The 25,867-nt window shown below is 41.7% G+C and overlaps 1 protein-coding gene across 1 annotated transcript; it reads right to left on the reverse strand.

Moving 5' to 3' along the window:
* Nucleotides 1–1,022: 1,022 nt before the first annotated feature.
* On the reverse strand, nucleotides 1,023–23,914 carry LOC150060169 (sulfotransferase 1C1). Its single transcript, XM_090336284.1, has 8 exons — nucleotides 23,027–23,914; nucleotides 14,472–14,644; nucleotides 12,868–12,996; nucleotides 9,567–9,664; nucleotides 6,804–6,930; nucleotides 4,294–4,388; nucleotides 1,859–2,039; nucleotides 1,023–1,629 (listed from the first exon to the last, which is right to left on the reverse strand). The coding sequence occupies exons 2-8, from the start codon at nucleotides 14,629–14,631 to the stop codon at nucleotides 1,517–1,519; spliced, it is 903 nt and encodes a 300-aa protein (XP_090192410.1). The 5' UTR covers nucleotides 14,632–14,644; nucleotides 23,027–23,914; the 3' UTR covers nucleotides 1,023–1,516.
* Between the last annotated feature and the right edge of the window lie 1,953 nt (nucleotides 23,915–25,867).

Below are 25,867 nucleotides of genomic sequence, written 5' to 3' on the forward strand. Positions count from 1 at the left end.
AAGGAGGTTTATCTGAAATACTAACACGCTCAGCTTTCTAGCTGTGGTTGTTCACAGAAATGGCTGCTGTGTTTCTCATCCCTTGCCACCTGTTCTCGGGACCATTTCAGCTTCAGTTGCCAGAGTGAGACTTGACTCACTGGATTCTGATCCTCATGGCATCCTGTGCATCTCACAATCTAATATCTCCAGGAGGTGGACCATCCTTTGACTTATGTTCTTGATCATTGGTATGATTTGAATGTCTTCCCCAAAGTTCATGTGTTGGCATCTGGTAAGAGGGGACCAGGTCATGAGGGAATCTGTACTCATAAATGGATTAGTGCTATTTTCATGGGAGTGGGGTTCACTATCTCAAGTGGGTCCCTGACAAAAGGACAAATTTCGCCCTATGTCTCTGTGTTTGTCTCTGTTACTGTCTCTTTTTCTCTTGCCCTTCCAACTTCTACCATGAGATGATACAGTAAGAAGACCCTTGCCTGTGAGGTCTCTAACTTTTGTCTCCCCAGCTTTCACAATTGTAACACGTAAGTCTATGCTGTATAAATTATCCAGGTATTGTGTTACAGCAGCACAGAATGAATCAAGACAACTGTGAAAGATAGGAACTAGTCCCCCTAGTGCTCAATTCTTTTTTAATAGGAGAAAATACCTTTAGTGGTTCTTTGTTAAAAATGTTATTGTAAAGGTGATGTACGGAGGTGTTACATGTACATAAGTCAGGAAATGAGTACATTTCCTTCTGAACAATGTCACCCCTTCCCTCACTTTCTCCCAGTTTACCCCTCCTGACTGCCCCCTCCAAGTTGTATAGATAATTTTCAGCAAAGTGCCTTGTGAGTATCACCGCTGTATCTGTTCACCCTTTGTCCCATCATTTCTATTCTCCTTCTTTACCCTCCCCAAACAGATAAACTTACATACAGGACAAAAGGTACAGAAAACAAACACAGTGATGAGATAGAAAAAAAATAAAAAAATAAGGAGACCCTCTTGTTTCCATTTCTTGGAGTTCAGTTTAATACGTATCATTTTGTGTGATATATGCACATAGCTATTGGGCCTTTGGGTTCCTCTCCTAAGAAGATTCTCCTTTGGCCTCACTGTGTAAATGTCTACAGTCCCTAGTGCTCAATTCGTAGTTCCTTTTTCTTATTCCATTTCTTTCTCTGATGTTCAAATTTTGTTCTTATTCATTTCTCTTTTCATGAATTTTACATGTGGGAGACTAGACAACCGTAAAGTAGTTTTGTATTTAAATTGTGTTTATTTTTCTCTAATATAGGTGAGTACATTATCATAGATAGGTGTCTTGTAACAATTGAAAACATTCTACCAGAGTCTGGTTATATTTTGCTGGCATCACAGTGAAGTCTTTGGTGACTTATTGTCATAGTGACACAAGTCCTACAAAGACGGTGGATCAGCTAGTGTGGATAGAGGAGGTCTTCGTTTTAAGTGTCTTAGAAATAGGCAAAAGCTAGCCAGAAAGTCTGGGGAAGTACCGCTCTGGGTGTCAGATCTCTGTGCGAAAGGTCACGGTGCTCCCTGCCATCTTCTTCTGGTAGTCTTTGTCAAACTCTTCGTTTTGAGCCACAGTAAAGTAGTTCTTCCAGTCCCCAGGCATCCCTGAAACAAGGCAGAAATCTCAGGGATGGCTGCAGGTGTAGAGGGCAGGGGTGAGGGCTCCTTCTCAGAACCCGCGGAAGATGGGTGGGAACACCACAGTATCTCTCCAGATCTGTGTGGTGGCCCCGCTGGCAAGAATAAGCAATGCAGCGATAGGCAAGGCAGCGTGGAGAATTGGTGGAAATTACGAGCAGGCCTCGGACACCCTAATCTCATTGGGCATCTTTACCTTTCCTCATAAAAGGGGAGATGGAGTGGTCCATGATACTGGGGGGCAAAGTGGTATAGTTGGCCATTGGGTTTTTCTTCATGACATCAAAGGAGGTATGATAGATGATCTTATTGAGCACTTCCTCGGCTATGTCTTTTTCCAGGAACTTCAATATCTTCTCAATTTCCCTCTTTGGGTCCTGAAGATAGAACAGTTACACAAGACAAACATGTGAGGGACATTCCAAATAGAGACAATGTTCTGTCTGGATGAACTGTCTGGGGAGAAATGTGATAAGGGGTCAATTAAAAAATATCCAATGAATATTTCTCAAGTAACACCAAATCTCAGATGCTCTGGCCACAGGGAGGCCAGGGAGGCCAGGACTATTCCCACCATCAGAGGCTTACCCTTAGGGAGGGGAATCTAATATGAAACAAGCATGGTGATTCCTGGCTGAGAAAGCGCATGCTTCCCGCCTCTAGAGAAAATGCCAGAAGACTCTGGGGGTGGAACTGTGGAGTCTAGAGAGAGGGAGGGATCAGAGAAAATTGTGTGAAGGTTGAAGAAAGCAGGGCGGGTTCTATGGTTAGTATCTAGGCTATGTGAAGTGGTTTGGAAGTTAACAGAAAGGATGAATAAATGTATTGATTCAGGTATCTGACTCCTTGCTCCTCATTTCTTTCTGATAAGAGATCTAAAAAGTGAGGGCACTGTAGCTTTTGATGAAGTCTCAGAGTTTTTCTTTGTCTTCTTTCCTTTTCCTCCTGCTCCTCTTCTTCCTCCTCTTCCTCCACCTCCTCCTCCTCCTCCTCCTCCTCTTCCTCTTCCTCCTCTTCTTCCTCCTCCTTCTTCTCTGCAGAAATGCCCTGCCCCCTACTGGCACCAGGATGTGACCTTATGAAATTGCTTACAGAAAGGCTGATGGCAAATTTCGCTTCTGTGAATCAGCTTGCTTGCCTGCAAAACTACCTTGCCATCTGTGTGTATATTTTTCCCTTTATAAACCCTGCCCTACAAGGGGTCAAGGCTTTTCTTTATTCTGAGATACTGAAGTCCAGGACAGGGCAGTCCTCGGCAGGTCAATAAAAACTCCTTTGCCAGGACATAGCTAGTAAATTAATTAGGAAGCCTACAGAGTGGGAAAAGATCTTCACCAACCAAACAACGGACAAAGGCCTCATATCTAAAATATATCAACAGCTCCAAAAATTGAATCACTCCAAAACTAACCTCCAAAGTAACAACCATCCCATTAAAAAATGGGCCAAACACTTAAAGAGAGTCTTCTCTGAAGAAGAAACAAAAATGGCCTATAGACACATGAAGAAATGCTCAACATCTCTGGTCATAAAAGAAATGCAAATCAAAACAACTCTAAGATTCCACCTCACTCCAGTTAGAATGGCTAGGACCAGGAAAACGAATAACAACAGATGCTGGAGGGGATGTGGCCAGGAGGGATCACTACTACACTGTTGGTGGGAGTGCAAACTCATTCAACCACTATGGAAAGCAGTGTGGCAGTTCCTCAAGACCAAACATAGAGCTCCCCTATGACCCAGCAATTCCACTACTTGGCATTTACCCAATTGTCCAGAAACAAGGGCATACTAAATCCACTAGCACAATGATGTTCATTGCAGCACTATTTACCATGGCAAAGATATGGAACCAACCTAGATGTCCCTCAGTTGATGAGTGGATCAACAAGATGTGGTATTTGTACACAATGGAATTCTATGCAGCTGTCAGAAAGAATGACATCACCCCATTTGTTAGGAAATGGAAAGACTTAGAAAAAATCATATTAAGTGAAGTAAGCCAGACTCAAAGGAACTTAGGCTCAATGGTTTCCCTCATTTGTCATAATCAGTAGAAACCTTGGGCTCTCCTAGCAGAGATTTGCAATAGAGCAAAACCTTGATACATAAGGCCATATAGTATGATGCTAAATGAAAGGACCTCTAGGATATAGAAACATAAGCCATATAATGAATGATTGTTGTTCTTAAGGTACTATGTTATCTCTCATCTCTTTTGCTGTCCCTTGGTTATCTCATATTGTTACAGTATCTCACTTTGTTACCTGATATATCGGATATATTCGTATTTGGTTATTTGAAATTGGATAGGGAAGGGGGGAAAACAAGATGAGAGGTGGGGGTGGGGGGAGGGAAATGGGGACCAAGACATGAGAAAGGGTGTCAATGTACGTGAATTAATGCACTTTCTCTCTGGCAAATATCATGTAACCCTTCTATTAATTACAATAAAATATATATTAAAAAAACAAAACTCCTTTGTCATCTTTAACCATGTTTCTGTGGACTTCTTGACTCCAGGGTTATTTCAGGAGGAGGATAGACTTCTTCACAAACTTGTATACATTACAAATGCAATAGCATTCATCTCTAGAGTAATCTTGTGGGTGAGATCACACTGCCCCTCACCTCCTTCATGTCCTCATAGAAGAGGTAGAGAATGCGGTGCTGGTCCTTTATGTCCCACCAGCCCTTTACGTGGTCATACCAGGATCCCCACAGCACTGAGGAGGAAAGAGATGGAATGTCACTGAATAAGCTTAATGTCAACTGAAATCTATTCAATTGAATGAGATGATGAGAACTGTAATAATGAGACAGGAATGTAAAAAGGGGGACTGTCTACACACACACACACACACACACACACACACACACACACACACACCCTGGTTAAACTCACCAAGCACAGTTTTAAAAATGGGAGTAGACTGAAGGGAATGAACTTGTTCACCGTACATTCTATTATGCATAGGGTGGCAAATGAGACCCTCTCACGTTACTAACATATGCTAATTCAAAAATTAAAAATTAAAAACCATATTGAAATCGTCATGACTTTCCCTAATAAGTCATTTCCTCAGTACTACCGAAGTACAGAAATCTAGAGCAGAGATCTTATTTGCAGAAAGTAGGTTTTGTTTAAAAGTATTTAGAGTAATGCTAAAACTTTTCTGGGTTCCTTGGTTTATATTTCTGTAACTGAATTTATTCCACTGTGAAGTATTGCTTATGAATAGGGCTTCAGAACTTTAATTCCCCTATGTCACTACATGGTACGCAGATAAACGCTACACAATCGCTATTGCTTTCTAATGGGTATTAATTTTGAGTAGACTTCTGCTTGGAAAAATCTATAAGTACCAGGTATTTCATCACCTTTGCTCTCTGTAATAGAAGGAAGAGAAATGTACTGGATGTCTTTCATTAGTCCTGTCAACATCACTCTACCCAGGTATTACTAGTTGGCTTCTGTACCCTTTGTCTTGTATACTGTATAAGTTTATCTGATTTGGGGAGGGGAAAGGGAAGCACAGAAATGGTGGGACAAAGGGTGAACCAGTTCAGCAGTATTGCTCACTAGAATATTGGAAATGAACTATACAATTTGGGGAGAGGGTAGTCGGAGGGGAAACCTGGAATAAAATGAGTGAGAGGGTGACACTATTATTTTATGTAACTGTAACCCTTCTGTATATCATCAATGAAATTTAAATTAAAAACAGGAGGGGCTGGGAGCATAGCCTAGTGTAGAGTGCTCGTCTAGCATGCATGAAGCCTTGGGTTCAATTCCTCGGTACCACATGCACAGTAATAGCTGCAAGTGGCACTGTGGCTCAAGTGGCAGAGCACTAGCCTTGAGCAAAAAGTGTCCAAGGACAATGCTTAGACCTTGAGTTCATTCTCCAGGACAGGCCAAAAAATAGGACATTATTTCAGTGCTTAGGCTGTGAGTTCATGCCTCAGGATTGGTGAAGAGGAGGAGGGGGAGGAGGAAGGGGAAGAGGGCCAGGTGAGGTACCTCACTCCTGTAATCATAGCTACTCAGGAGGCTGAGATCTGAGGATCAAGGTTCAAAGCCAGCCTAGGCACAAAGGGATGTGAGATTCTTATCTCCAGTTAACTTCTAGAAAACAGGAAGTGGGCTTGGTTCAAGGGTAGGGTGGTAGCCTTGAGCTGAAGAGCTTAGGGACAGAGCCCAGGCTGAGTTCAAGCCCCATGATCCACCAAAAAAAAATAAAGAGGAAGAGGAAGAGGAAGAAGAAGAAGAAAGAAGAAGAAGAAGAAGAAGAAGAAGAAGAAGAAGAAGAAGAAGAAGAAGAAGAAGAAGAAGAAGAAAGAAGAAAGGAGGAGGAGGAGGAGGAGGAAGAAGAGGAGGAGGAGAAACTTTGTCACTGGGGTTTTTGCCTTTGGGTCTAGAACTGGACTTTGCTTCAAGAGGCATTGGAAAGCCTCTTCTCTATCCATTTGGAGAACAGAGAAGAGGGAGGATAGTGTAGTTACATCCAGATGCCTCTACCTTCTCTGTTGGCTCTTAGTTGCTTAACTGCTGTTTCCACCAAACCCTCAGCTACTGTCAAGGGTCTTCTATCTCAAGGGGCTGGCGTTCCTCCAGAAATACTGCATTAGCCTTCTCTGGTTTATCTAAACTCTGCTTACAGCTTTGCAAATATTCTCATCATCAGAGCCTCCCTAGCCAACCTGAGTGTGCAATCCACTTGACAGAGATGTGTGTGTGTGTTTACTGGGGCCTTGTCTATATCCTTCAGTTTTTTTTCACTCAAGGCTGATGTTCTACCACTGGAGCCATATGTCCACTTATATTTTTATTTTAAGATTTCATTAACATTGATTTTTACATCATATTTCAAGTGCCATGTTTAAGAAAGAAGTACTGAAGAACATTTCTATTTTTTTTTGCTAGTTAACTGGAGACAAGAGCCCTAAGGATTTTTCTGCTAAGGCTGGCTTTGGACCTTGAACGTCACCTCTTAGCCTCTTGAGTGGCTAGGATTATAGGTGCAAAGGACCAGCACTTGGCTTCTTGGCAGGTCTTGAAGAATGAAATTGTGCACTGAAAAACCATTCAGTAGATAACTGAACGAGGAAATAAGAACCCACCACTTTCTTTCACTCACCTTTTCCATCTTTGAATGCTTCAATGAATTCCTCCCAGGTCCCAGGGTCAGGGATCATTTTATTCATTCTGGAGAAATGATAGTAGGAAACCAGACAGTCCTTGGCATTTCTAGCCACATAGATTATCTGGGAATTCACCAGAAAAGGAAGTGAGAGGCAGAGAGAGCAAGACAGAAATCATTATTGTTTTGTATCAGGCTCAGGTTCCCAAGAAGCTTTTGTGTATAATCTTGAGCCATCTCACTGGAACAATTGGATGGGCAGGTTCTTTCTCTGATCAAAGTGACCACCACTTCTAGTTTGCCTATACATAGTTCTGATTTGTAGCTGTGGCCTAAGCATTATTATCAAAGAACATATCTTTCCTATCATAGAAGTGTCCTCGTGTTTATGCATTTATTCTGTATGTTATGTATTTATACTCTTCTGCATAAATACCAGGATCTTCTAAAGGGCTGGTGCTAGTTTAACTGAGGAAAGCATTTGATTCTGTTGGGTGGCTATATTTTTACTGCAACAAATACTATTGTTAATTCAGGACTTATAAAGGCAATGTATATTGAATGTACCGGTGGGATCAGAATCCCCAAACCTCTCAAGGCATCCTTACCTGCCCACTTCAGCTAATGCTTAAAGAGAGCAGTGGTGTCTTCATTGACGCCTGATTTATTAACAAGTCACCTAACTTAACTGGGAGAATGTGAAGACTACCCATAGAGTTCTGGTCCATCCAAGCTGCTCTAACAAAATGCTAGGAACTTGGCACTTTGTAATCAACTTTATCTCTCACTGTTCTAAAGACAGAAGAATCCAAGGTAAAGCTGCCAACAGATTTAGTATTGGGTAAAAGCTACGACCACATAGCCATATTTTATCAAGATATTTATTTCATAACACAGGGTCTTAATTTTATTTCTGCCAGCTCCCCCTTCCTGACACAATCACATACTAAAGCTCCTACCTCCTATTTCTCTTACTCTGGGAGTTAGAATTGCAACATGTGAATTTGGAGGGGACATAACAGATTGTGGGTTATGGTATTTTTTAGCACGTGAAAGGAAGGCCTTTCCGTAAACAAGGAACCTAACCAGTTCTGGGATAGGAGGAGCTAAGGTAGTGAGCCATCTACTTTCATTTCCACAAAATGAATTCTAGCCTTGCAAATGAATTATCATAGAAACCTAGAAAAAAGTGAAAGAGAAAGAAGAATATCACTTGCATTTTTCATCTGAGTGTAGCACTGAGGAGAGAGTCATGGCTAAACAGATTTTGCTTTTATGGTTTTCCTGGGAAGTTCTGCCCAGAAAGTGAAAGAGCCTTGTTGTGATACTTGTAAATATCTACTCACTCTCAGTTAAGTAGCTTGCCCACAAAGAGCTATGCCAGTCTAGCTGATGTAAGCATTTGATTCTGTTGGGTGGTTATATTTTATTGCAAAAAGTTAACTTGATATTTGGGTTATATTCTGTAGTTCACTGATTTCAAGACTTGTTAATAAATCAGGCGTCAATGAAGACACCACTGCTCTCTTTAAGCATTAGCTGAAGTGGGCAGGTAAGGATGCCTTGAGAGGTTTGGGGATTCTGATCCCACCGGTACATTCAATGTACACTGCCTTTATAAGTCCCAAATTAACAAGTGTCAGTCCAAAAAATTAAATTGTGAAAATGGAAGTATAGAATACTGGAGAGCTTGGTTTATGAGACAATGACAAAAATCAGGCTCCCCTCCCCCACTCTCTTCTTTGTGACAACACTGACTTGAAGCCTGATTCCTGTCCCATAGCTTTTCTTTTTGTACAAGATTGGCATTCTACCACCTGAACCATGGCTCCACTTCGGGCTTTTTGGTGGTTAATTGGAGGTAAGAGGCTCACGGAATCTCCTGTCTAGGCTGGCTTCAAACTACAGCCCTCAAATCTTTCCAAGTAGCTAGGATTACAGGGATGAGCCACCAAGGCCTGGCTTGATTTGAATGAAAGTGGCATATTATTAGGGCAACAGATTGGTGGCTGTGAGTATGATCTGTTCAGTTCTCTGGCTGTAGGATGTACAGAAAATCCACCAACATATTCCACCATAAAGTCAGGTCCCAAAAGACTGCTCTTGGGCTAGTGAGTAAGCACAGCGTGGGTACTAAGACAGATGGGGCTTTCTGATGCTTGGCTTTGGTTAGAGGATTCTTGACTGGGCCTTGCCCAGTACTGAGCAGCACTGTAGCTGGAGTGTCTTATGCACTTTCATTGCTTCTCCCGGAAAGGGGTCAAATCACTGCTACCTTATGGCCCCCATTCTCCTCTACTTTTTCCTTTACATGTTCCGCTCAAGCAGCTTTCTTTCATATGGAACTCTTCTTTAGCCCCTGCTTCTTGGAAGACCTAAATTAAGATAGGGGTCTGCCTTAAGAACTACTTGCTTATTACATCAGTCTCTCTCTTTAAATGTGGCTTAGTTGTACATCATCTGAATAGTTTGCCTGGAAAACTTTCCAAATAGGTACCTAGAAGAAGTATTTTTGAAGGAGAGACAGATCCAGAGTGGAGTGTGTGGGTTTTGATGGCAGCATCATCATCTGCCCTGTAGTGCCACCGGTCATTTCTTTCTTGTTGAAAATTAATTAATTACTTAATTAATGAATTGACTTTTGTCTCATTTGACTTTTTTGCTCAAGGCTGGTGCTCTACCACTGGAGCCACAGCTCCACTTGCTCCACTAGTAAATTCTGTTTCAGTGATCTGGGCTTGAAGAATCAGCTCTTCTTACCTTTGAATTTTCTTTCCAGAGTGAAGGTGGTACCATTTGAACAGGAAGATGAGTTTTCAAAGTTCTCGGAGAGGGCATTTTATTAGCCAGATCCAATCCTGGGAAAGAAGATCACATTGTTCAGTCGGATGAGTCTCATTACGATTAGTGATCCACCTTGTGTTAAATGGTAGGAATTATGATGACCAAATGATTGCTCCTGTCTAAAATCATGGTTTCACCTATCTATGTGCCCTCTCTAACGGCACCTTGCTTGTTCTTTCTGCTAGAGGAAAGCACCCACTGGGTGACATTGCCAACTCACTAGGTGAGTGTTGATGTTTATGTGTGTAAAAGGTGGAGATGCCTTGGGACTTGGGAAACATGAGGTTATGAGAGCTATTGCTCCAACAAGCCACTGACTCTTCTGTCTTGATTTTTTTTTTTGCCAGTCCTGGGCTTGAGCTCAGGGCCTGAGCACTGTCCTTGGACTTTCTCAAGGCTAGAGCTCTACCACTTGAGTCTCAGCACCATTTCTGGCTTTTTTCTACGTATGTGGTACTGAGGAATTGAACCCGGGTCTTCATGAATGCTAGACAAGTACTTTAACCACTAGGCCAAACTCCCAGCCCTCTGTCTTGATTTTTAAAAAAAAAATTCTTCCAATGTGGAGAATATATGCAGATGGAGCAGTGCTGATGATATCCCTCTTCAGGGAGGGAGGTTATGGGGCATTCTAGAAGTTCTGGCCTGAGAAGTTATGTCTTTCTTCTTCTTTCATTTATTCTCCTCAAGTATCTCTCTTACTCTCCCCGCCTCCACATTGTCTGTCTGTCTGTCTGTGTGTCTGTCTGTCTGCCTGTCTCTCTTTTCTTTTGATGGTCCTAGGGTTTGAATTCAGAGCCTCATGCTTGCTGGGCAGGCACTCTGTCACTTGAGCTATGCTCCCAATTCTTTTTTGCTTTAGTTATATTTTTGTATAACATTTCATAATTTCTTTGAGCTTTGGCTTAATCTGTTTTCTAAAATTTTATTGAAAAGGAGATGTTACGTGGGGTGGGGTTACGATTACATAAGTAAGGTCATGAATATATTTCTTCTTGAACAGTGTTACCCCTCCCTCATTTTCTCCCATTCCTCCCTATCCCAATTCCCTCCCCACCCCAGGTTGTAAAGTTCAACATAGTGTCTCCTGAGTATCACTGTGGAATTAGTTCACCCTTTGTCCCACCCCCTCTGTGAATCCCCTTTCTTTCCTCAAATCAGATAAACAAACATAAGACATAAGGTACAGAAATGAAAGATAGTGACATCAGGGAATAAGCCAAAGGAACACTTTTGGGCGTGTGTGATCGTGAGGCTTAAACTATGGGCCTGGGCATTGTTCCTATGCTCTTCAGCTCAAGGCTACCATCCTACCCCTTGAGCCACAGCCCCACTTCCACTTTTCTAGTGATTAATTGGAGATAAGAGTCTGATGGGCTTTGAACTTTAGTTCCCTGGCTGGCTTTGAACCTTGATCCTCAGATCTCAGCCTCCTGAATAGCTAGGATTACAGGAGTGAACCATCACACCCGGCTCCAAGGAACATATTTTTACAAAAATCCAGATGTGGAGCTGTGATTTACATGGTAGAGTGCTAGCCTTGAACAAAAAAGCTAAAGGATAGTGTCAGGCTCTGAGTTTAGGCTCAGAAGTAGTAGCAACAATGCTGTGTGCACATGCATACACACACACACCACACACACACACACACACACACACACATATAAACACACACAGAAAAAGATTAACACCTTTCCTAATACAAACTCCAAAACCAAACTGAAAACACCTCCCTAAGAAACAAGACACCCTACTCACTCAATTGAAAAGAAGACACTAAATTAACACAGGAAATATTACTTAGTATATATAGGAATGTTAATATGCTTAAATCATTTATTAAGATTTTTCAGATTGGTCTATAGAAGAAAACAGCCATATACAGCATACCAGAGACTTTGCTAAAGCACAATAATAAAGGCCAAAAGTAAAGAACAGATTTGAAATACTAATGGTAAACTATATGAAAATAGGACTTGACGCTATTGGATAAAGCTGGGTTCAATCCCCAAAGCATACTAGGCCAGGAAGGAACTTGAATACAAAAGGCCTCATTATAACAGTAAAATTTAATAATTGTGTTATCTATGGACCAAGTAACCAAGAAATCTCTCCAAACAAACAGAATTCCAAGAAATTCTGAGAAACAGAAGCTATCCAGGAATGGCAAAGGAAATATTAAGAAAGAAAAACTTGAGAGGACTTAGCCAAGTTCATTTTAAAACTTATAAACCTCAGTAAGGTGGGTGCTGGTGAGTGGCTCATGCCTGTAATCCTAGTTACTCAGGAAGCTGAGATCTGAGGATTGCAGTTCAAGGCCATCCAAGGCACGAAAGTCTGAGACTCTTATCTCCAATTAATCACCAGAAAACTGCAAGTGGTACTGTGGCTCAAGTGGTAGAATGCAAGCCTTGAGCTGAAGAGCTCAGGGACGGCGTCCAGGCCAACAGCTCAAGCCCCACAACCAACAAAAGCAAGCAAACAAGCAAACAAATAAATAGATAAAAAAAAAAAGCCTCAGTAATCCAAATTGATCTTCGGTGTAGTTGACATAAATCCATAACTAAAAAAAGATAGATACATAAAAAGGTAACAAAAGATCCCCCAAACACCATCCATACTATTAATTCATTTTGGGAAAGGATCATGACAATTAAAAGTCTAATAATTCATGTAATGTATACAGTGTCCAATCAAATCAGAATAGTTAGCATTTGTAGTTCCTTTAACAGCTACATCTCTTTTTCTTTCTTCTTTTGGATATTAGCCAAAACTTGCAGTGTGTTTATTGTAATTATCAGGCCAAGCATTGATCTGAATACTTACCAAGTCTTTTATATGACCTTTGCAACAATGTTAAGTGCTGCTCCCAGCAGTTTTCAAATGAGAAAACAGGTATAGTAGCAATGTTCTCTGCTTCAAAATCACACCACTGGTAAACAGGGGCAGAGATGGAATTCACTTATGTACACTTATGTACACTACATAGATTCAGGGGTGAGGTATCACTGATGTTCACACTTTGCCAAAGTGAAACTCAAACAGATAGTGGTGGGAGCTGAGGTCGACGTGTTCCCTTCAAGGGCACTTTAAGGACACAGGATACTTCTGGCTTAGGCTCTGCCTCTTGGAGACTTTGTCCCCTTCCTTTCCTGGACCAGGGTTAAAATTGACCCTGCACTCTCATTCCCACTCCCACCTAGATAGGCATACCTACCCGAGTTGAGGGGTGGAGGCAGAGTCCACTCAAGGAAAGGATGCCGGTCATATGTGTTGGCCCGCTGACACTTCTGCATATCCCCGTCATTCTGGATCGTGTCCACAATCTCCTGTGTCCAGGTGGTGCCTAGAAGTAGTGCATGCTGTCACCTGCCACCCACTCAAGGCACGCTCCTGCCCTGTTACCCCAATCGTGCAAGTGTCCAGTCAAGTTCGCTGAATGGTGAGCAGAATGTTGAGCTGTAGCATAGTTATTATTCCTAGCTTCTTCTTCTTTTTTGTGGGCTTGAACTTGGCCGGGGTGACGTCCCTGAACTCTTTAGCTCAAGGCTACCTCCCTATCCTTGAGCTAAGCCCCACTTCCCCTTTTCTAGAGGTTAATTGGAGATAGAGTCTCAGGTCCTTTTGTGCCCAGGCTGGCTTTGAACCTTGATCCTCAGATCTCAGCCTCTTGAGTAGCTAGGATTGCAAGCGTGAGTCACGGCACCCAGCTTCCCTAGGTTCTTTTTGCTTAGTTTATAGTGTGACTCCAGAACAAAATGCAGGAAAGACAGTTGTAAAACCAGCACTTTGTTCCAAAAGCCACGGCAACACTGAGGTGAAGGAAATCATAGTTTCTGAAGATACATAGTGCCTTTGAAAGGAAGCTCAGCATTTTTTATTGGGACAATGCTTTGAGGCCATCTCAGGACCTGGCCAGGCACCATACACATGGGCTCAAGGACATGAAAGAGAGAACTTATTTGAAAGACTTTCCCTTGGGAAGAAAGACCTTCTAGCTCTCTCTTCTCCCACAGGGCAGTGTTACCCCTGGACTCATTTCACAGAGCTTTGCTGGTTTTATCTGCCAGCAGAATGTAAGAGTTAAGGGGCCATAGAGGCTTCCACCCAGATGAGACAATAGGAAGTAGGACAGTAGGAATGAAGTCTCTGCAGGCGCTACCTCTGATGGGGAGATGTAGGAAGACATCAGGGATGTGCATGTGCATGTGTGTGTGGGGGTAGGCCTAAGTTATGAGGAAGACCCTGAGATGTTAGAGAGGCCAAGATCATTGGTCATTTATTACTATCACCCTGGGGATACTATCCCCCCATTTTCCCACCCTAAACAAGACTTTAATGCCCATAGCATTTCTGACCCTTGCTTTCCCCACAAATTCCTCTTCCTTTTTTATGATTCTGGTAGACATCACCACCTTTCTTCAGATCCAGTCACCACAGGGTTTTGACCAGCTGTTCTTCCTGGCATGGGAACACTTAATTCTACATCTGTTCCTGCCACTGGAAGGGACTTCAGGGGCAAGAACTGCAGGATGTCCAGGGGAACTCAGCAGAGGGGAGCAGAAGCACACAGCTGGCAGGATGTAGTCTAAGGACTGGCACACTGTTTCTCAGACCATGCACACGTCCATCACTTGGTAGTTCTTTCTGGTTTATCATTCTACCAACAATCCTCATTAAAGGGAAGATCATGGGACAATGGAGCTCATGAGAAGGTCTAGTTTGCATTATTCTAAGGTTCTGGTGAAATCCTGCATGTTTAAAATGAGGAGGCCTACCTCTGTTAAACATGGCATCACCAAAGCTACCTCTGATACCCACCTGCCTTTGGGTAGGTTGCAATGAGGAGATCGTCAGGCTTTGCTTGGAAGTTCCAGATCTTGTCCCAGTTCTCACTTATTATCTTGGTCATGAGGATCCCGTTCACTTCTTTGGTTTCTGGTTTCTCCAGATGGAGATCTTCCAATTTCTCCAAGGACATCCTAGTACATAAACTTGACAGGAGCAGAAATGGAAAGATGAACTTGTGTCATTTCTAATATTTTAAAAAAACTATTCTTTTCCAGCTGGGTGACAGTGACTCTCACCTATAACCCTAACTACTCTGGAGGCTGAGATCTGAGGATCGTGGTTCAAAGCCAGTCTGGGCATGAAGATCTGTAAGACTCTTATCTCCAATTAACCACCAGAAAACCAGAAGTGGCACTATGGCGCAAGTGGTAGAGTGCTAGCCTTGAACTGAGGAGTTCAGGGACAGTGCCTAGGCCCAGAGTTCAAGCCCCATAACCTATAAAAAAACTTCAATTCTTTATATCTTAACATACACAATAGATTCATACTAAAGATTTCAAAAGTTATTTTCTAGGAGATACATCATGGAAGTTTATTTCTATGGTTAATTATTCACTTAAGCAAGAAAAGTCAAAATAGTTGGCTCTAAGAGTGTTTTGCATTCCTGTTCAGGGTATAGATGATAAATATGTCTCTGCTGGAGGTAGTTGCCAGGGGAAACTCTATTTGTTAGTGTCAGTTCCTTCCAATTGGCCTGGTCTGAGGCCTCAGATACTTGTGGAATGGGTGGAGATGTGAGGACTGGAAGACTCTGAGCTCCTGTCATATATGAGCAGAACGTTCCTGTGGCCTCAATACAGAGAAGTGTCCACGTAGGAGGGGTAAGAGCGGGGATCTCGCGTGGGGGCAAGAGTGGGGCTTAACTACTATTTTTGACCTTTTCTGCTATCGAGCTTGAGAAGTTATCTCATCAAATGCCTGTTGAGGTCTTTTCTCAGAATTTGGTCATCAAAAGGGCACAACCAGTAGCTCACATCTTCAGTCCTAGCTACTCAGGAGGCTGAGATCTGAGGATCCTGATTCAAAGCAGCTTGGGCAGTAAAGTCCAGGAGACTTTTATCTTCAATTAATCACCAAAATCCAGAAATGGAATGATGGCTCAAGAGGTGGAAAAGAAAACCTTTGAGCAGAAAAGCTCAAAGACTACCCAGGCTCTTAGTTCAAGCCCAATACACAGGACAGCAAAGTGGTCTGGGTAACACAGTAATCTCCAGATTTATGACATATCATTATGTCTGTGGCTAAAGAATAGTTAGTTCAAGAGGTGACTTCAATTTACTTGGGGGAACAACCCTGATAGCTTTGTTTCAGTCTCTTTAAAGATCTCAAAGTTGTTGAGAAGTTTATTGTGAAGCTGTGTATTGGGATGGGAGTGTGGACTAGTGGTAGAGTGCTTGCCTAGCATGCATGAAGCCCTGGGTTTAATTCTTCAGTACCACATACACAGAAAAAGCTGGAAGTGGTGCTGTGGTTCAAGTGATAGAGCACTTAGTTCAAGCCCCAGGACTGGCAAAAGAATAAAAAGCTGGGTGTAGCACATGGCTGTATCCCCATACTCAGAAGTTATGAGTTCAAGGCAGCCTGGGCTACATGGTGAGACCCTGATTCTTCCTTTCCTCAAATGACTTCTTGTTATATAAAAAAGAATGTTATATACTGAAACATTTAACAGATGAAACTTGAAGTCAGAAGTTAGTATATTATTGAGGAATTTAGTTTATAAACGGGATTTTTAGGTTGAAATTTTATTGTTTTGTAAAATTTATAAATGCTTAAGATAATTTGAATTAGCATATTCATAATTTTAATTTGCCAAACTTATGAGATTTATTAAAGTAGTTAGGACTTCATTGACGCTGAAGTGCTGGAAACTGAAAGCTTTTTTTAAGAACATTAAATTAAGTGCAATTTAGAATATGTAGGGTAATTTGAATAATTATATTGAAAAGCTTTATGTGGGAAACATCTTATTTCTTAGCTCCTCCGATGTCTAGTTAGAGAGGTTTGGGTGGAGAAAAGAGGCTGGGCTGGGAGTCAAGGGGTTCTGTTCTTGTCCTGTCTGAATTTTTCTTTGGTTATTGTCATTATGAGATCAAATTGACACTCTCAGTTCCTGGGACTTTATTGGGAATATAACCATTTATAACTTACAAAACATTTCTACATAAAACTTATAATACGTGATATATACCATCTAGTATACTCATACAACATATTCCTCAGCTACACATCTGCAAGTCTACAGTAGTCTTTGATTTACAAAGAATGCATGGCTCTCTGGGGCCTCCATGTACAGTTAGTTATCTGCCCTAGGCTGCTGCACATATGACAGAACTTGACATCACATCCTTGTGAATGAAGGCTCCATGTCCCATGCCAGGATTCTATTCTCACCAGCCCCTTTTCTTTTTCCTGTTCTCTGTTTGCAGCCTTGGTTTCCATTCTTCAAGGCCTGCCATTATCAACAGCTATGGCTGCTTTGGGGACACTGGATGCTTTGGGGCCCTGGGATGGAGCATATGGTCCCTGAGGGGGTGGGCTCTGCCATCCCCTCCCACCCCCTTTCAGCTGAGCAGTTGCCCTCTGTTTGGGGGCTTACAAACTAGTGTATGACAGTTATCTTTTTTTGAGGATGCTGTTTCTCCCTTCTTGCAAGCAGTCCATCCCTGCTGACAGTATACTCAAGTTTCCCTGAAAGCACAGCCAAGGTAAGAGAAGTGAAGTGCGTGTGTGTGTGTGTGTGTGTGTGTGTGTGTGTGTGTGTGTGTATGTGTGTGTGTGTGTGCATGTTGGCTCTGAAGGTGCTAAGTTCATGCAGGGGGCTACAACCTACTTGTCTACCTATCTGAATTGAAGCGATGGCCCATCCATCTCCTTTAGAAGCCATTCAGGTTGGGTTGAAAATATTTTTAATATACTTTTCCAGTTTTGGACATGACAGGGAGTACCAAAGAACTGCAAAGTCCTTTGTGGAGGTGACAGAGAAGTATTTAAAGTAGGCCTATCTTCGTGTTCATTGCCTTTTTGTTGTTCTGACCCCAGAGCATGCTATGGTTTCAAATGATGGACCTGAGACTGGAAAGAATGAATAAGAAATATGAAGAGACCATGGCCCTGAAGCATCTGGAAGATCTTCTCTGGGCAGAACAAATGTTTTCTGGGGATAGGGCTGGTGGTCAGAAGACAGGCCAGACCTTTCCATCATATAAGATCTGTACTTGGGAAGGCTGTGGTATATACTCAGAATATGTAGTTTGTTATAGAAAGTAGATTCACCTGTTCCACAGAAAGGAGCTTCATGGGTTTATTTTGTGTGCCAGTCCTGGGGCTTGACCCTTAGCTTTTATGCTCAAGGCTAGCACTCTAGCACTTGAACCACAGCTCTACTTCTGGCTTTTTTTTTTTTTGGAGCTAAGAGTCTCATGGACTTTTCTATCTAGGCTGGCTTTGATCTTCAAACCTCAGAAGATAGGACTAAAGGACTGAGGCACTAACACCTGGCTTATGCATATTTGTGAATGTTCTGTGAGTATTCTCTTCAGATACAACTGCTTGTGCCAGGTGACTCCCTCTTGGGTCAGAATGGTTTCAAACTGGCTAGCCAATCTAGTCTGGTCCAAGATGATGTCTGAATAGGAGAAAAAAGAACACTCTAGTTCCCCAGGAATGAAGGATGTTAATCACATTAATCATACAGTAATCTGGGGCTGGGCAGCCAAGTACGGCTGGGTAAGAATCCAGCAAGAGGCCAATGAAGGCTACTTTTAATTTGATTTGATACATGTTTGCACTTGTCTTTTCCCCCCACGATCCCATCTAATGGAATTTTTGTTTATTATTGGTTTTTTTTGCCAGTCTTGGGGCCTGAACTCAGGGCCTGAGCATTGTCCTTTTTGCTTTTTCAAGGCTGGAGCTCTACCACATGAGCTACAGTACCACTTCCTGCTTTTTTTATGTATGTGCTACCAAGGAGTTAAACTTGGGTCTTCATGCATGCTAGGAAAGCACTCTACTACCAGGCCAAACTCCTGGCCCATATTTTATGTTTTTAATGATTAATCATGAAACAAAGCAAGCCTGCTGAAAGAACAACATGGATACTGACAATCACTTGGATAAGAAGTTGACTTATCTGGTTAATTATAGAGTTACAGGTAGCTAAAATTCTTGAGTGATAGCTTTCTCTGTCCTTACAAGGGAGTTTGAAATCATACAATCAATCATAATTATAACTCAGAATTGAGTATAGATCTTGCTTAGAATTTTTACAAAGTTAGTTAAATTTGTATTAATAGTAAAATGATAAATAATGCTTACAATCGGTTAAGTATTTTACTGGGAAGGGGAATACAATGCATACTTAGTTTGTGCAAAGCTGTGGATTCAATCCCCCAAATCTAGGGAAAAAACCCAAAAAGTAAGGAAAAAAACCCCTTCTCATGGAAATGTCCTATTAACTTTTTTTATTTTTAGAACTTCACATTGTATTTTCTAGGATTTATTAAGGTGACTAATGCATTCATGGCAAAATGTTTAATCTGAATCTAAACATGAGAACATGATCATAGAATTCAGAATTCAGTCATCTTAGAAGATAATTGGCCTGACCTCTTTAATACAACCCAAACACACAAGAGTCTGGGAGGCTGTTCTACATGAAAGAGGTTAGAGACAGAACAAATATTTTGATTGGATCCTAAGTAAAAAGGAAAAAACAAAACAAACAAGCCATATTCTTAGAATCACAGGGCTTTAGCTGGGACATTGGTGTCTAATGCTTATAATCCTAGTTACTCAGGAGGCTGAGATCTGAAGATTGTGGGTCAGAGCCAGTCTGGATATGAAAGTCTGGGAGATTATTATCTCCAATTAACTACCAGAAAATTGGAAGTGGCACTGTGGCTCAAGTGGTAGAGTGCTAGCCTTGAGCTGAAAAGCTCAGGGACAGGACCCAGACCCAGAGTTTAACCCCATGACTGACAAAAAAAAAAAAAACCAAAAAAAGAAAGAAAGGAATCATGGGGCTTGTTGACTGGAGAATGCATGCTTAATTGTAAATTGATCATGTAAAAAGCTCCTGCTTATATGAAATTCACTTATCCTGATCACTGTATTGTGTGTGTGTGTGTGTGTGTGTGGGTGTGGGTGTGGGTGTGGGTGTGTGTGTTTTGCCAATCCTGAGCTTGAGCTCAGGGCCTGAGCACTGTCCTTTGACTTTCTCAAGGCTATTGCTCTATCGCTTGAGCCTTAGCACCATTTCCAGCTTTTTCTATCTATCTGATACCGAGGAATTGAACCCAGATCTTTGTGAATGCTAGGCAAGCATTCTACCATTAGGCCAAACTCCTGGCCCTGCTTTATTATATAGTGATATTTATTATTTGTGCTGATAAAGTCATTAGTTGCTTTACCACATTCTATTGGTTTTATTCTTTATTTGCTGGCATAGGAGCATAGGAAAGCGGCAGTGCTAATAAAATTTATGAAGTTCTTATAATTCCTTAAAAATTGCTTTGTGCCTATACTGGGACTTGAACTTAGGGCCTGTGTGCGGTCCTTGAGCTTTTTCACTCAAGGCTGGAGCTCTACTACTTTAGTGAAGGTCCCACTCTGGCTTTTGGTGTAGTCTCATAGGTTTGTCTACCTGGGCTGGTTTTGAACCTTGATTCTCAGATATCATGCTCCTGAGTATCATGGATTACAGGCATGAGTCACTAATGCTTGCCTCAATTCTCCCCATTTTGTTCTTTATAACTCTGAATCTGTTAATGGGCATATACTATTAAAAATTTAACTTCTGGCTGACATTTTTCTTGCATCATTATGAAATTCCATCTTGATTCTCCCATTGCTTTAAGTTTAGTTTGTTCTTGACACAGCCCAACCAGGTAACCCAGGAATTTTTTAAATAGCAATTTTTATTTTGTGGATCCTAGGCCAAGTGAGCTCAGCATAGATTTGATCTGTTGTACCTGCGTGTGCTGCACATGTCTAAGGAGAGACTTCTTTGTTGTCTCCATGGGAAGAGGACACAATCTTTCCCTCTACGGAACAGCTTTCCTCTAGAAACCTTTGAAGAACCCAAGTTTGTATTAGACCATTCATTTCCAACTCCCTTCCTTCCCTAGGCTTAGTGTGATGACTGTCACAGCTCTGAGTCTTCAGGCACTTCACCTACCCTACCTGATGTGGTTACAGAATCAACCATGGCATGCCAGTGCTGCACCCCTTCTCACTGGCACACTGTGCTTCTTGCCCTCAGTGGTCAGCTCCACCTTTAAAGACCTTCATATCTAGAATTTCTGGGTGTTTGTCATGGGAAGATTTCTCAAGTATTCTGGTGTTTTGTTACCAGAACTGAAGTTCCTTAATCTGTTATTTTTGGCTTAAGTAATAATCCTTTCTTTTGCAAAGGGGCAGGACACCCTGGAAAAATGGTTTACATAGTTCTTATGCCAAGTTTTTTTGGTAAACATTTACCTAAAAGAAATGCTTTCTTTTTTATTTGTAAGAAATACTTTCTTGAATTAAAAGCCATCATGAACATACTATGTTTAGCAAAAATAATTTGTATGGCTTAGGAAAAACAAAACAAAACAATGATCAGAAAACTTTGCTCTGGGAATTGTAAACAAAATAGTTTCAGCTTTGTGACCACAGGAACCATGAAGCACAAACCACATCTGTATAGCTCCAAATTCTCCCAGCTGGCCCAGATAGCACAGAGCAGCCTGATCTCTGTTATTGTTGACTGACTTTGAATTTATGAATCCTCCCATTAGATAGCGGGCATGGTTTCTTCTCAGATTACAACTCACTTCCTGCTTAGCCCTGGCCAGTCACACCAGGCATTACTGCAGATCCAGCCCCAGCCTGTGGATTTCCATGTGAGAAAAAGAGATCAACTCAGGGCTAGGTGGAAGGAGAGGGCTCCAGCCAGACTCCCACAGGAGTTCTACCTCCCTGCCCCATGAAGCCTCCACAATGACAGTGCCTGACAAGCTATGAGTGACAAACGATTTACTTGAGAACCTGGTAAGAGGGACTCCATGTACATGACAGGGGCTCCAGGTCACTTGCCCAGTGGAAAGTGAATATGCTACATGGTGTCTCACTCCACAATCCATCTGTTTCTTCGCGTGTCCTCACATAGTTTGCTAGGCTCTGAGGCAAGGTGAAAGGCCTAGAAGCCCACCATGCTACAGTGGTCTCTGTAGAGCCATCTCCAGAGAGATGCTCATTTCCAGCGCCCCAGGAAGTGGCGCTTCAGCTCTCAGGTTTTTAGGCCTAAGGGCCTCCGAGGGTGCAGGTCACAGGACAAGTTCTTTAACTCCATCCTGATGTTATATGGGAATAAGATCAGGGAGATACAGAGAAGCCACACGTTAAGAGCTCAAATTGGGAGTCTTTATTAAAAAGCTGGAGTCTGCAAGTGGACTCATGTCTCTAATAACTTCCCAAATGTAGCTAGGACAAAGCTTATACAGGCCAAAACCCTGTATGATGTGATGAATTAAACCCAATAACAGTGTTTTACACGAGTAAAGCAAGCCAAGTTGTGAGGTCTGAGTGTCTGCAGTTCTGTGATTTGAGCCTTCTGTGGTTTTGAGGAGGAGGAAAGAAAGCCGTTGGTCAAACCCTTACTCCTGGTCACTGACCCAGATAATGTATTCTGCTGGCCTGGACTCCTGAGTCCAATATGTGGAAATATCTACACAGACATTGTGGGGAGGGATCCCACTTCCTCTATGCACCAAGGCCTGGGAGGGGAAGGCCCAGCAGTAGTTTGCTTAGGGGAGATTTAAATTAACCCTTGAAGACAGTCTTGAATCTAATAGGACATCACGGGACCAATGGACTGAAACTTCGGGAAATTTGAGGCTAGATGTGAAAATATTTTTCTCCTTCCAATCTTTGCAAACACTTCAGGGGTGGAAAAAGTGACTAAGGGAAGAGGTGGAAGATGGCAGCGGTTCAGTGTGAGACGTACTGAGCTCCTGCCCAGATTCAAGTTCTGGCAGCGTAGGGGACAGTTCTTTACCAAAAATTGATCCTAAGTAAGCTTTAGCGCCACAGAGATCTCAGTCAGAGAGGAAAAAGGCAGAATACTAGCAGGAGAAGACAGCGTGGAGCCCCACCAGGCGCGAGCAGACAGCGCTTCATGGCGGCGCAGACCCGCTGGCTGCAGACAGAGCCACACAGAGCCTGCGCGAGCTCAGAGCTGACACCCGGCCAGGCACGGACCTGCCAACTTCACGGAAATGGAGAATCCAGCAATTTGTGAGTAACTCTGAGGAGAAGTTTCCACTTCTGCTCGAGGAACAGCATTGGGAGGGAGCCCCTCTCCCACAAGCTGAGAGCAGCGCCATCTTGACTGCTGGCAAAGACCCGGCCAAAGCAATTGGAGCCTGAGAGGTGGTGCTGGAAATGCCATCTTTCTAACTGGCAAAGGATTTCCCAGAGATCCCTTAGCCAAAAATCCGGGCCAACGCTGCTGAAGTCCGTCCCCTGGGCCCACCACAGACCTGGTAAATTGAGCCGCCCGCGGATCTTTCAGCTTTGTGTTACCAATCAAGCAATCTGATCCGAAATACTGCAAAGCCAAATCACAACAGAAAAAGACATTGTGAAGTGTTTGGATCCCGAATTTAGTGGAGACACAAGTTTCCTATCATGCCCCCCCCCCAAAAAAAACTGAAAAATACCTGTTTTTTTTTGTTCTTCTACCCCCTTTCATTTGCATTTTTAGGTGTTCTCATTTTTCTCTTTGCCATTATACCTACACCTTTTTTTCTAATGTTATGATTCATTCCTTTTTTTTTTCTTTTCCTTTTTTCTCCTCTCTTCTGTCACTGTGGTTGTTCTTACAAATACAGTGACAGCTCTGGGTACAGTCTGAATAAAAATGATATCCATATTGATACAGTCACCTGCTTTTTAAACTCAACCCAAGTATTTCTTGGGGAAGAACTCACAAGAGTGAGGAATCTCCCCCACCTTTTCTTTTTTGTTGTTTTTTTGTTCTTGGTTTTTGTGTGTGTGTTCTGTTTTCTTTTATTTTGTTTCTTTTTTCTTTTTAAAATTTGTATCATTGAAATCTCCTATATCTACCTCCCTCTTTTCTCTACATATTCTTCTTATCACTCTTCTTATTTTCATAAGTTTTATCTAAGTTCATCTAAACTTTATACTCAAATATTCTACCTGTCTATCACCTTAGGTCAATTATCCTTACATGATACCTTTTCTTCATTACTATAATAATCTTACACTCCTGCAGTATTCTTTTCCTAACTCTCTTGTCATCTTTCATATTTTTCTATCTCTGGTCCTCTGTTCATCCTTCAACTCTTATAATGCATGGATCTACATTTGATGGTTGTTGAGCAATGCTGTGTATCTAGGTGTTCATTTATACTCTAGGTCCAGAGGGACTTAAATACAATAGAGATTGGATTGAGGAGCTTGTTGTTTTGGTCATACATTGGTCATCTGTGATTGTATTAGATTTGTATATAAGTACACAAAAAGAAAGAGAGAGTGTTATTACCAATCTAAAAGAGCTAATATCTATTGTCAGCTAACTAAAAAGGTCTAGGTTGGTTATATCTGAAAAATTATAATCTTGTTTAGAATTAATCTTGCTCCCATCCTCAAATGGGCAGAACAAGAAACTCAAGAAAAATGTCAAATCAAGGAATAGCATCTCCCACACAACATAAACAGGCAATGGAGCAGTCAGTGGCAAATCTAGAGGAGAGCCTTCCAAGTGCTATACAAATGCAATTGATAAACATCATTAATGAAAAATGTGAAAATATAAAGAAAGAGATAAGGGAGGAAGCCACACCTAAACCATAAACAAGGTGATATGTGAAAAAGGGGAAGCCATAAAGGAGGCCATAATAAAGGTTTTTCAAAGAAAAATGGATGAATTCATAGAATCCACATACAAAAGGTAACTGAACTCCATCAAATGTCCAAAGAGAATAAAGCTGCTGAGCTAACCACTCAAATGGAAATCAAGGAGCTAAAGAAATCCACACATGATCTAAAACAAGAGATGCAAAGCATCAAAAATGAGCAATTAGAAGCAAGGGAGATGAAGAATAAAGTTGAAAGCTTTGATAGCAGTTTAGACAATGCAGAAGAGAGAATTTCCGGGGTTGAAGATAATTTAGTTGTTATAGAGAAAGAACAGAAAATGAGTCAATTCAAATCTAGGAAATATGAGAAAACGCTACAGGAGGTCCAACATACAATTAGGAAGCCTAATTTAAGGCTAATTGGTATTGAGAAAGAGGTCAACGGTATTGGAAATATACTTCAGGGAATCATTTCAGAGAACTTCCCAAATATCCAGAAGGGCAGGCCCATCCAGATACAAGAAGCTTTTAAAACCCCAAACAGACCTGACCAGAAAAGGACATTCCACCGCCACATTATAATCCGAACTAGATCAATAGAGACCAAAGATAGGATCCTAAAAGCAGCCAGGAGGAAGAGAACAATCACCTATAAAGGCAAACCAATCAGAATAACCCCAGATTTCTCATCAGAGACCATGCAAGCAAGAAGAGATTGGAAGGATATATGCCATGCCCTGAAGTCAAATAACTACCAACCAAGAATACTGTACCCAGCTAAGCTCTCATTCATAACTGGGGGAACAATAAAAAGCTGCAACATTATGTAGCAACCAAACAAGCATTACAGAAAATTCTCAAAGATGTTCTACACATAGAAAACTAACACAAATGTAATATGGAGAAAGAAATGGCACCTAAAACTCATAACATCTAAGTACTACAAGAAATATCAAGACACAGGCCTTAATGAAAGCTTGTAAAAATGTCAGGAACTAATAAATATTTCTCAATCCTGACTCTCAATATCAATGGACTTAACTCTCCAATTAAACGACATAGACTATCCAGTTGGATCAAAAAAGCAAGATCCATCATTCTGCTGTCTTCAAGAAACACATCTTACCCAAAAAAGCAAACATTTTTTGAAGCTAACGGTCCCCATAAACAGGCTGGAGTTGCCATCCTCATATGAGATAAAATAGATTTCAAACTAAAATTAGTGAGAAAAGACAAAGAAGGTTACTACATACTTCTAAAGGGATCTTTCCTCCAGGAGGACATAACAATCCTAAACATCTACACACCCAATCCCGGAGCTCCGAACTTCATCAAGCAAACTTTACTTTCACTGAAACTATACACAGATCGAAACACAGTGATTGTTGGTGATTTTAACACACCACTCTCGCCTATGGACAGATCAACCAGGCATAAACTCAACAGAGAAACCTTAGAATTGAACAACTGTATAGACCAACTAGATCTAACAGACATCTG

Source organism: Megascapheus bottae, chromosome 7 (assembly GCF_031878675.1).
Source record: "Megascapheus bottae isolate mThoBot1 chromosome 7, mThoBot2.hap1, whole genome shotgun sequence".
Taxonomy (NCBI): Eukaryota; Metazoa; Chordata; class Mammalia; order Rodentia; family Geomyidae; genus Megascapheus; species Megascapheus bottae.

Coding starts and splice junctions, on each gene's coding strand:
- LOC150060169 (XM_090336284.1), bottom strand. CDS start 14,631: ATGTCCTTGGAGAAATTGGAAGATCTCCATCTGGAGAAACCAGAAACC. Junction 12,997..14,471: donor TGCAACCTACCCAAAGGCAG/GTGGGTATCAGA, acceptor CACTACTTCTAG/GCACCACCTGGACACAGGAG. Junction 6,931..9,566: donor TCTGGAAAGAAAATTCAAAG/GTAAGAAGAGCT, acceptor GTGAATTCCCAG/ATAATCTATGTGGCTAGAAA.